This window comes from Lagenorhynchus albirostris, chromosome 8 (genome assembly GCF_949774975.1).
Source record: "Lagenorhynchus albirostris chromosome 8, mLagAlb1.1, whole genome shotgun sequence".
NCBI classification, from domain to species: domain Eukaryota; kingdom Metazoa; phylum Chordata; class Mammalia; order Artiodactyla; family Delphinidae; genus Lagenorhynchus; species Lagenorhynchus albirostris.
The window spans coordinates 70,092,798-70,105,160 of NC_083102.1; the positions used below are offsets into that span (position 1 = coordinate 70,092,798).

General features: G+C 40.3%; 1 protein-coding gene across 1 annotated transcript in view; it reads right to left on the minus strand.

The window, feature by feature from the left end:
• Positions 1–11,574, minus strand: part of SNX13 (sorting nexin 13) — a 138,397-nt gene extending 126,823 nt beyond the window's left edge. The window contains exon 1 of the mRNA XM_060157121.1: positions 11,193–11,574. Within this exon, the coding sequence (XP_060013104.1) occupies positions 11,193–11,204 (12 nt within the window). The 5' untranslated portion in view covers positions 11,205–11,574. The remainder of the gene's footprint in view (positions 1–11,192) is intronic.
• Between the last annotated feature and the right edge of the window lie 789 nt (positions 11,575–12,363).

The following is a 12,363-nucleotide window of genomic DNA, read 5'->3' on the forward strand; positions in this document are numbered from 1 at the left end:
AATAAAAAAAATAGGGCTTCCCTGGTGGCGCAGTGGTTGAGAGTCCGCCTGCCAATGCAGGGGATGCGGGTTCGTGCCCCGGTCTGGGAAGATCCCACATGCCGCGGAGCGGCTGGGCCCGTGAGCCATGGCTGCTGAGCCTGTGCGTCCAGAGCCTGTGCTCCGCAACAGGAGAGGCCGCAACAGTGAGGCCCGCATACCAAAAAATAAAAAAAATAAAAAAAATAAAATTCAAGCATGTCCTGAACCATTATTTTACACCGACTCTTAAGTAGACTTTTTTAAAAAAAAGGATATGGAGGGGGATGGGCAAAATTCTGCACATATATCTAAGGAATCAAATAAAAGTGATTTATTAAGATTTAAAAATTCAACTTATTGGGCTTCCCTGGTGGTGCAGTGGTTGAGAGTCCACCTGCGAATGCAGGGGACGCGGGTTCGTGCCCGAGTCCGTAAGATCCCACGTGCCGCGGAGCGGCTGGGCCCGTGAGCCATGGCCGCTGAGCCTGCGTGTCCGGAGCCTGTGCTCCGCAATGGGAGAGGCCACAACAGTGAGAGGGCCCGCGTACCACAAAAAAAAAAAAATTTCAATTTATCAGAAAAACCTGAAGTAACTAAACTGACACTAATATCTTAGTCCTTGGTACCCCTTAAGAATCTGGTGTAGATTTTGTAGGTATTAGTATTCAGATAACTTTCAAGGTATATTCTAGACTTGGTACAGGTTTAAACAAATTTCCTTCATGTTCCTGAAGGCTGTACAGTAACAACTCCACATCAAAACAATGACCCTGAAAGTACTACAAGATGCTCTTAATTCACAATAAAAAATAAAGCTCAACATTGTTCTCTGTTAACTCAGAGATTATGAGGCTTTTTAATCAATATAAATTCAGACAAGAGGTATACAATCACAAAACGAAATTATACTGAACTGTATTATTTAAAAATATATACAAATTGTTGTATACATTCGCCTTTTAAATTTTTAAGCAATGGAAAGTATTTTTAAACCCATTAAGTGGAGTATAACTTAAAAAATAAAAGTTAAATTATTGTGGCCTCTTTAATTTGCTGGAGGTGGGGGAAGGAAAGGGTGAAGGTTAGGGGAAAAAACTGAGAAAGCAAGCACGCCTACAGACATAGAGGAGAATAATAAAAGAGGTGAGGGAAAAAATCAACACATCCACAAAGCAACAGCGACAAGGGGGAAAAAATAAGTATAGTAAGGAAAATAGAGACAGACACAGATTCACCCACAAAGAACCTTGATGGTATAATCTTCAGCTAACTAAAATGTTATTATCACATGAACACTCCACTCTTTTTTTTTTTTTTTTTTTGCGGTACGCGGGCCTCTCACTGTTGTGGCCTCTCCCGTTGCGGAGCACAGGCTCCGGACGCGCAGGCTCAGTGGCCATGGCTCACAGGCCCAGCCGCTCCGCAGCATGTGGGATCTTCCCGGACCGGGGCACGAACCCGCGTCCCCTGCATTGGCAGGCAGACTCTCAACCACTGCGCCACCAGGGAAGCCCAACACTCCATTCTTTGAATATAACAATGTATTGTACTATTACATGAATGCAGATAAGCAGCTCCTGAATAAAGGAACTGAATTTACATTCTTAATACCCATATTTAGATGTGTAAGTACAAATCTTATTTGTAATAACTTAGCCCTAAGTCTTTTTCTTAACCTACTACACAGTATACTAATACCAATCAAGCTAACTACATAATTTTTTTAAACAAAGTATTTTAACATTTCTCATCTTTCTATTCCCTATAAAAAGGAACAATTCAAGAGAAAAGCTTAAATAAATTCTGAGCTACTTTACATAGAACTTTATCAAATTGACAAGAACCTTAGTACTTCCCATAGCAGAAAACTACACAACACTGGCATCTTTTTAAAGCATGTGAGATTATACTACAACTTTTCCCTTTCACTTCATCTATTGTAAAACCTTTCGTGGGCAGAAGAAATTATTGTTCAGTCAAAAGTTCTAGTTATGACCACAGTATACAAGTGTCACCTCTCTTGATTTCCTCCTGATATTTAGTCTAGATCTAGCTCTTAGTGCAATACATAATTTAGAAAGTTAATAAAAACTGAGAAAGGGAAGAATTAGATCATCTGCATCAAAGGGGATTATTTTGTTTAATTTGACATTTTAAAACTTCCTCAATAAAACAAAGACAAAATACAAAAAACAACTTCAAACACATTCTAAGTTATAAAAAATAAACCACTTGTTCTTTACTTCTGAGGAAATAATAATTAAAATCTAGTTATTTCTTGAGTTTTATTGTGGGAAATACTGTGTGCAGTACTTAACATGTTGTTTCACTTAATACTTAGAACAACCCTATAGGGTATCATTAATTTAAAAGTTACACAGATGAAAAAACTGAGGCTCAAAAAGGTTAATAACTTTCTAAGGTCAAAATACTCTGAAGTGACAAAACAGATTCAAATCCAAATAATCTGACACCAACGGCCACTCTTAACCAAAAGCATACACTCTTCTTCAGAAACTAAGAATGTCCAATTTGTGATTAGAAGATATATATGTGGCAGGGTTGGGGGGAGAGAGAGAGAAGAGAGAGATAGAGATGATTAACACTCTGAGTCCCAGTACAAAGGCAATCTCACTAACTTCTGGAGTTCTATAAATTTTGCATTAGTGCCTATTATTTGTTTGAATATTCTGAGCTATCAGACATTAACTGGTAGAGCTTTTATAAATTATAAAATATTCTTAAGTCTAATTGATTTTTCTAAAATTTTTATATAATCAACACACCCACTATTTGTAAAGTCCATTATTTCAGTTTCTTTTTCTGTACCTTTGTTGTGTTCCACCTTTCAAGTTGTCGCCAACCTCCCTCTAGACCACTTCCTCTTATTCTGCTAACTCTTACCAGGATTAGACTATTTCAACGGTTTGAGTGTTGAGCACTTAGGTAGTACTCAAGAAAAAGTGTATGACGTTAGTAATTAACACTGGACATTGAAGGAGCTAGTTATACTAACAGTTGTAATCTGATTAAACACCCTGAGGAAAGTTCTGAGGAAGAAAAAATGCCACCTCAAATAATCTCAGGAAGAGAAATCAAGAACAAATTCTAAAGTACAATATTACGACTTGGAGAAACATTAGATAATACATAATATCATAGTATCTTAAAATCAGACCATTATTTCCCAAAATCTATGTAATAACTAAACTGAGGTGAAATTTTATTTCAGACTTAACTCTTCCATTAAAACTGTACAACTTCAGTTTTATAACTTCCAAGCCTCAAATGATCGTGAATCCAAGAGCCATTCTCCATACATATCCTGTTGTCACACAACTCTGGCCTGAAAATAAAAGATGTCACAATACAAAGAATCACAGACTCGCTCACCTGCCAAACCACAGCCAGGCTAAAGATAGCTCCAGGGTTCCAAGAGCAAAACCAATTCAGGTTTAAATAGAGTAACATTCAAGGACTCTCCAATAATGCAGGGCTAAGGTCGAAACAGGATTCACCGTAGGAATTTCACAGCTGCATCAGAATTAAAAGGTCCCTCAGGAAATTGGAGAAAACAGTGCAGTAATCTAACAATGGTGAATTATTCCAGATGATTGTATATGAGCCTCTGGTACTAAATGAAAGATCATTAAACCAGCTGCAGGATTATTTTATTGAACTTTTCTGGTACATATTATTTCTGAATATACAGTGGAATTATAGATGGGTGAAATGATCTAACAATGCTCTAAGAGTGACATTGAGAGGTATTTTAGGTAAGAGATCGTGGTAGCAGCTGCCCTCCTAGAAAAGGTACCCCCCAAATGTCCAACTTTCTGAAATTCATGACTAAATTTTTACTCTTACTTGCAACTTCGAGACAACATTAAAGGTCATACAAACACGAAACACTCAACAAAGCACCACAAAAATCTGCATTACTGTACTATTATAAACAAAGCTTTAGGTTTATCTAGTTCAGGAATACAAATGAAATCATAAAAAGTAAGTAGTAAAAACACAAAATAAAATCCAAGTTGTTCTTGCATTTATGATTTGTTACATGAAAATAACATCAATCTAATCAGATTCTTCTCTGTAGGAAAAATTAAAACAGAATTACATTCTAACTAAATGCTTAATGTTCACCTTTTTTTTTTGGTCTAACTTTTGTATGCGTGTTTTGTGATCCCAAACATAGTATTCAACCACAGTGTACTATTTTAAAAAGCCTAATGGACAGAGATAATAACCAGTCCTTGAAGGGTAATTAATGTGATAGTTTAAATTTATCAAAGACGATTTTTGTCTTAGTAATTTTTCAATTTTACTTTCATTTTGCTGGAGGGAATATTCAACATTCTTTTATTGACAGATATTTAGTGAGGACTAAGCGTGAAGCTCTCTTCCAGGCACTGGGAATACAATGGTAAGCTGCACATTCAGGAGTTTACACGAATATGTAACATACAGGAATATGTAACATACGGGGTAGGGACCAAGTACTACTTTTACCAAGGTAATGGAATTCAGCTACGTCTTTCAGTAAAATCTGGTAGACCTCTTAAGGAGATATAAAGAGTCTTTTCATAAAAACAAAACAAAAGACAAATTCACTTTTTTTTTTTTTTTTTTGCTCCTCTGTTCTCTTGTGGTTTTTTTTCCACTTCTCACTGTGAATTAGCTTGGAGCGAAGAGAGACAGTAGAAATGGGCTGACTCTTCAGTTGTAAGAAGCAGCTCATTTCAGAGCAACCATGTCATCCAAACTGGTAGTTTTACCTGGAGTTAACTAAAGCAAATGCAAGTAATTACCTTTTAATTACATTCTCCAACCTTTTATTCCTCTTAATTTTTCACCTTTTAATTACGTAATTTGTTTTATTCTGACAAAAGACCTCAAAGCTTCAGCTGAATGATGGCCAAAGTGGCACCAGTTAGCTCTGATAGTGAATTTTCTGAGGGCAGGTTTCAGGTCAGACACAACTGCAGCACCAGAACTTAGCATGTGCCTACCACAGAGTAGGGGTATTTATGTTTGGTGAACAAAGTGATCCACAAAAATTAATCTCCATTAGTACAAGTTACAACCAAAGCCTTATAAAAATTGTATTAAACAATTAAGAATTAAGAACTTATTAATTTATTTCTTAAGAATCGACCAGGATTTTAATAATTTACCAGGGTTGATTAAAAATAAAGGATTTCTTTTCCCACGAATATTTCACACTGTGTATACACAAATGACTACTAACCCTCAAATAAGTAACCTTTTTCAAAATATTTTTTGGAACTGCCCTTTCAGAAATTCTCTGGAATCAATTTACCAACCACACAAGAAGCTATCCTTATTATTACAAGGCAAGACATGCTCTCAGTCTATTTTTTTTCCTTTCCCTTCTTTTAGTCTAGTCCCTGCCTCTCTGTAACTGCACCAATGGCCAGGGGATACCCTCTTTCTCCTGGGATCCACTGAGAAGCTAGTGAGCCATAAAGCTATGGAGCCTAGAACCTGAATTCATATTAGTGCAAGACATATAGAGAACAAAACTGATGTATTAACCACTAATATTTGTATAATGATTGACAGTTTACAAAGAATTTTACTCCCTATCATTTTATTTGATCTTCATAACAATGTGAGAGTAGCTAGGAAGGTGCTATTATTATCCCAATTTCACAAAGAAGGAAACTAAGGGTCAGAAAGTTCAAACAACTTCCCCAACGTCACATCATAAATAAGTGGTGAAGTTAAGACTCATCCTTAGAAATGCCTAACATATAGGTCATATTCGTGTAGCCTCACTATTGTGGTAATTGATAGACAAAGTATGCATCACCATGACTTCAACCTATTACTCAAGCTTCAACCATTTTTTAACATGATAAAACAGAGCTGTCCACTTGCTTTAATTCAAAGTTCCCTCTCCTCACAAATATATAAGGCATTGTAATATGAAAATTAAACGACTCAGAAAGTCAATGTTAGAGTTCCATCAACCGAGGGAGCACTTGATGGTCTGTGAAACCGCAGAATTTCAAAACACAATTTAAAAAACCATACCCTGAGAACCTCACTCAGGAATGCCATAAAGTCACTTAGCTTTGCCACCAAATGGCTAATTAGTGAGTAGCCAGCATTGGAAACTCTTAACGATGATAGAACCTGTTTTCTTCCTCTTCCAGAAGCTCATGCTCCCTCCTTTTCCATTATTACTCAGCTAACAGAGCTTACTTGATCCACCTAAAACGATCTACTTCAAACATCCTCGCATACCCCTTTTTTTCTCTCTTTACTCTAGACAATACTCTTTATTCCACAGTTAAACTAGAAATGACACTAAACATAAGCATGAGCACATCTAATAACGTGATTAAATTAACAGATAAAGCACCCTTTATAATCTGTAAAAGTGTATACATGTGCTGGTAGTTACTACACACAGAAATGTAAACCCACACACTTTGCAGTGGCCTTATGATTCACAAACCAATGCCTTGTACCTTTAAAACTACAAACGTCTGTACTTTAATTCCGTATTTCCTCAAATAAATAAAAGTAATTTTATAAACTTGTAGCAATTAAGGCAAAACTTTTAAACACAGTGGACTAGTTAAGAAACTTTTATCAATTTCTATGAAACACTGGTCAACAAACTTTGGAACAATCCATCTGAACACTGGTATCTCCCTACCTAGGACTCCCAAGGATGGTTATGGAAATCTAAAACCTCTATTTTAATATTCTGAAATGCCAAATGGAAGACCTACATTTATCTAATATAAAGTTGTAGAGTTTAACTAAAAAATCACACATTTGCTTTTGTTTGCAATTCTGTCAACCAGCTAGCTAGTTGATAATCAGAAGTGATGAAAAAACGGTATATGCGTGCTAGAATAAGAAAATATAATGAAAATAAATACTAAACAAATATAGTTTATTTATAAGCTCTCTGAAAGTCTGGAATCAGTGGGAGGAAAATAAAACAAAGGCCCTTTAGAATTCTTGAGAAATGGTTGGCAATACTCAACTTGGCTTGTCAAAAGATGTAGAGTGGCAAGCCAGCCTCATTCTAGACAGTAATGTCCTTCTTCCCTTATAAAATCTCTTTCCCACCTCTTAACATCCTTTGAATAGCAATGGGCCTATGCTTCTTGTTCTGGTTAGTAGCCTTTATAATGTCATTAACTAATAATGAAAGAAAGAGCTCACGTCATGTAAGGAGTAACCCACCCCAAGAGTATTTCTCTTAACTAATGTATTAACTAACAAAATCAAGTCATAATTTTTTCTTAAGCACTTACTATGGGCAAGAGTGTGTGTGTGTGTCTTTAAAAAGAGCTCTGAAAGTCCAAAGACTCTCCCTTAATGCACAACTCATCACATCTCAGGATTTCCCAAAGCGAAATACAAGAAACTCTGTAAGTATCTGTATTCGTCAGGGTTATCCAGAGAAACAGAACCAATAGGAAATTTTTTTAAGATTTATTATGAGGGCCTGGCTCACAAGATTATGGAAGCTGAGAAGTCCCACCATCTGCTGTCTGCAAGCTGGAGAGCCAGGAAAGCCAGTGGTGTAATTCAATCCAAAGGCCTGAGAATCTGGGGATCTGACGGTATAAATCCCAGTCCAAGGGCAGGAGAAGATGAAATGAAATGTCCCAGCTCAAACAGTGATGCAGAAAAAAAAGGGGCAAATTCTTTCTTCCTATTGTTCTACTCAGGCCCTCAAGAGATTGGATGGTGCCCACCCACACTGGGGAGAGCAATCTACTTTAACAAGCCCACCAATTCAAATCCTAATCTCATCCTCATCCAGCTGCATCATCACGGTGGTACCCAGAAATAATGTTTAATGTGGCACCCCAAGGCCAATCAAGTTGACACATAAAATTAACCATCACAGTCTCTATGCAATTTGACACAAGTTCTAACACATTCTTTGACAGCAAATCACCTATCAAAAGCTATAAGAAGTCCTTTTTAACTTCCGTTAGGCAAATCTTCCAAATTTATTTGAACTACAAAATTTTACTCCCTTAATTATTAACCTGGGACCTCTAAAAGTACAGCAGTTTATGCCTTACCCATCTGTACCATATTTGTTAACCACAAAATCAAGAATGAATGTTAATATATTAAAAAATCAATAAATCTAGATGGAAATAACTTAGCACAACTACTATTTTTATGTAACATTTACTAATGCTCCACATTTACACACAACCCAAACAACTACTAAGTTTAAATAAGTACGATTTTTATTCACTATTTTTGAAAGCACAAGTGTCAACAGGCTGGTAACTGGTTTTTATGCACAGACAATCTCTAGAGTATGCCACAGCAGTGGTGCAAATTCAGTATATTTTCCTACATCTTCTATAACTTTAGTTCTCTATAATAATACATGCTCAGAAATAATAACCCCAGTAGCTTTTTAAAGTGTGTGTAATGAAAATTCACTAATAAATATTTCATTATATTTGAATGTTGTGAAAATTCAGATTAATTGAAACAAGTTCTCAGGTAAACATCCTATACCCTAAGTCTGATATGTGGAAGTTCACTCCTATTTAAAAAAAACGAGTGGGTGGGGCTTCCCTGGTGGCGCAGTGGTTAAGAATCGTCTGCCAATGCAAGGGGCCACGGGTTCAAGCCCTGGTCCAGGAAGATCCCACATGCCACAGAGCAACTAAGCCCGTGCGCCGCAACTACTGAGCCTGCGCTCTAGAGCTCGCAAACCACAACTACTGAGCCCATGTACCACAACTACTGAGCCTGCACTCTAGAGCCCGTGCTCCGCAACAGAAGCCACAATGAGAAGCCTGCGCACCGCAACAAAGAGTAGCCCCCGCTCTCCGCAACTAGAGAAAGCCTGCGCGCAGCAACGAAGACCCAATGCAGCCAAAAATAAATAAATAAAAGAAAGATAAATTAAAATAAATAAATAAATAAAATCTCTCAAGAGAGCTGAAAACTATCCATAGAGAGGAAAATGGTCAGAGTTCTATACTGAGAGTCAGGAGATGGGATTCTAGTTTTACCTTTGCTTCGAATAATTGTTTGGCCTTGGATAAGTCTCTGGGCTTCAGTTTTCTCATCTATAAAATGACTACTCACAACCACAGATGAGATCCAAGTACCATTTAATGTGGGCCTTACTTTGGAGAGGTAATCCAGTGTAGTGGTTAATGATAAACTCAGCAGAGACTTCCCAGGTTGGAATCCCGGCTCTTCCACTTAAAAGCTACGCACAGCACGCACGCACGCACGCACGCACACACACACACACAGCAATAAAGCACATCTAACTACTATCACTGACTTACTGTTTAAAATATTTCACTGAAAGATGAAATTATTTTAAAATACAGAAGCTTCAGGGAGTTCCCTGGTGGCCTAGCGGTTAGTATTCCGCGGCTTTCACTGCCGTGGCCCGGGTTCAATCCCTGGTCAGGGAATTGACATCCCGCAAGCCGCGTGGCACAGCCAAAAAATAAAATAAAATAAAATAAAATAAAATACAGAAGCTTAGAAAGTTCAGCCTTTCCAAATCAAGACTCTCATTTTACTAGCAAGCACTGAGTTCATGTGAAAGCAGTACAACTCTTCAAAGGCTGTTAACCTAAGCCAAATTTAACCAAAAGATTATCTCATAAAATACTGTACATTAGCAACACCACTGAAAATTTATTATAAGGCTAATTATTCCCAACAAAATATCACACTAAAGGTAAAAATAGAACTTCTGCTACTTGCCTTTTTTTTTTAACCTAATACTGCTAATGACAACAGAGCTTATGATATACCATAATCTCTGTGAATAAAATTAACCATGGGAATAAAATTAACTACAGGAATGAAAAAAATAATCTGTAGAATTCAGAAATATAAAGTGAACTACAAACTACTAGAAATAAGTAGTTCATGAGTTAAAAATCAACCAATAAGTATTTACCAGGCCCTCCTACACCAGGCTGTGTGCAGATTATTAAGTACAAATACCAAAGTATGAAGTTCCTCAGAGTTAATAAGGCTGGAAAGGCAAGTCCTTTATTATCACATTTTCACACAACAAAAGCCACTCATCTACAAACATTTTTATGTCCTCGTTAGCCCAAGTAGGAATACTTCTCACTGCCCATTAAAATTGTTTGCTATCCTTAGTTCAGCCCACAAAGATGCCCAAACTAGTCTGTGACAGCTGACATTGGAAGCTTCACAGGACTTAAAGTGAGTATAGCTTCTAAGATATTTCCTCAAATCCACAAGCTTCAGAATTTATCTTCAATGACACCCACACTAACATATACCACAACACGTAACTGTTAACTTAGGTCAAGTACCTACTTACAACAATTTCGTTCTTTCCCTTAAAGTACTGCTAGTAAAGGCAAACTCTACTTCTTCAAAAAGTCTGCTTTTTGCAATGGTCATCAAGCACTAGAAAAGGGAAATTGATTGGCTAGTCATAGTTGCCCTACTTCCATTTCAGAACCAAGGGAAAAAACTGTTCCACTGAGAGTACCAAGGAAATCTTAAGCAAATCAAGAGGATAGATGCTAAACTCAACTTCCAGATTCCTACGATTTAAGTGAAAGGTGACAGGGTGTGGGAGAGGGAGGTGATGTAACTGGGCTATCGAAGTATCCCCCTGAGAAAAAGAGGTCCTCTTCACGAAGCAGTCAAGGTAGGGGGTGGGAAACAAACCGGTCTGGCCGAGTGACAAACCCAGGATGCTGACCGAGCTTGGAGGTGGAGGGCCCTGGAGGCCAGGGACCCGCGAAGAGAGAGACCTCGGGAAAACCGTAGGGGAACAGGAACCAGCAGCAACGCGGAGAGACCGACACTGCCACAGACCAGCGTGTAAGGGGACGCCACGAAGGGAGCGGCGAGTTAGGAGGCAGCGACGGCAGGAGGGAGACCAGTGCCAGGGGCGACGAGCAAGTGGCAACTGCGAAAGAAGAGGCACAGGCAGCCGGAGGTGGCGGGACTGTTGAGTCAGCACAGCTCCTCTTCAGGGGGCACTTGTAGGATCCCCGCTCTACTCGGGCCCCGGGGCCCGCTACCAAGGGTCGAGCCCGCAGGCGGCGGAAATAATGTTATCCGACCGGCAGGCGCCGGCCCCTTCCCCATCTCACAGGTAAACACTGGCCGCCGTCGCCGCTTACCTCTGTTAACATTATTACACCCCGGGGAAGTGAGCTCCTTCCTAGCCTCGCCGCATGGCAACAGCCGTAGCAGCAGCGAAAACTGCCTGAGCCGCCGCCAACGGCGGCAACAGCTCCTTCAGTCCTCTCCCGGGCGGCGGCTTTACTCGGCTTCGCTGGCTTCCCCCCGGCCCGGCAGCTCTCGACGGACGCGCCGCCATCTTGGAAGAGCGACGTCCGCGTCTCCCCGCGACGTGCGCTCCCATTGGCGGGCGCAGGGGCAGCCGGCGTCTCGTGACCGTCGCCATAGCGCCGGCGCGAGGGGAAGTGGAGGCGGGTGGTCGGAGACCCAATCGGCGCCAGCTGAAAGGGCCCTGGGGCAGGGCGCAGAGGCCGACTTGGGACCGCTGGGAGGGCAAAAAGGCCCAAGCGCGATGCCGGCCCGGGAGTCCGCGCACGCATCCGCGGCGGCCGCTGATCTTCAGCCGCACGCCGGGGTCGGTCGGCGCTGGGGTACAGCGAGACGGGAAGAGGCCGAGGCTTCCATGGATGGCGCTGCGGACCTCGCGCGTCTCGGGGACAAGGCGGCAGATGTCCAGTAGAAAAACTTCCCTCTCGCATATCTCCGGCCCCGCGGCGACCCAAGAGCAGGAGGGGGATGTTCGGCTTTCTCCACTGTCTGGGGCTTAAATATGAGCTGAAAGTGCTCCCTGCTCAGCCCCTCTTTCCTTCTAAACTTTGACAGAAACTTTCCTTTGTCCTTACCAGTCCTCAGCGTGTTCTCTTCTGGGGTGCGCGACAGGTAGTAGAAGTGATACAGGCATATCAGCTTTACCCCGGTCGTAGCAGAGTGTCGCTGATTCGGTGTTTGGCCAGCACCTGTATAACAATGAGGGCTTGGTTTTGCTCTTCCTAAGAGACCTCTAAAAAATGTAAAGCCAATTTTACTTTTTAACTGCGGTCCGTACAACTTCACTGGCTTCTTGATACAGTGTGTGCGTGTGTGTGTGTGTGTGTGTGTGTGTGTGTATCATGATGAGCAAATTTCAGCACGTGTCATTGTCAATAGTCCTAACTTAAATGGGACTGAACTCTGGAACGCAGGGTGCATAGAAGCCCCTGTTACTGACACCCTTCTGAACCTGCCACTAGGCAAGTTACAATGTGTGAAACTGAAGGCAGTCACTTCTAC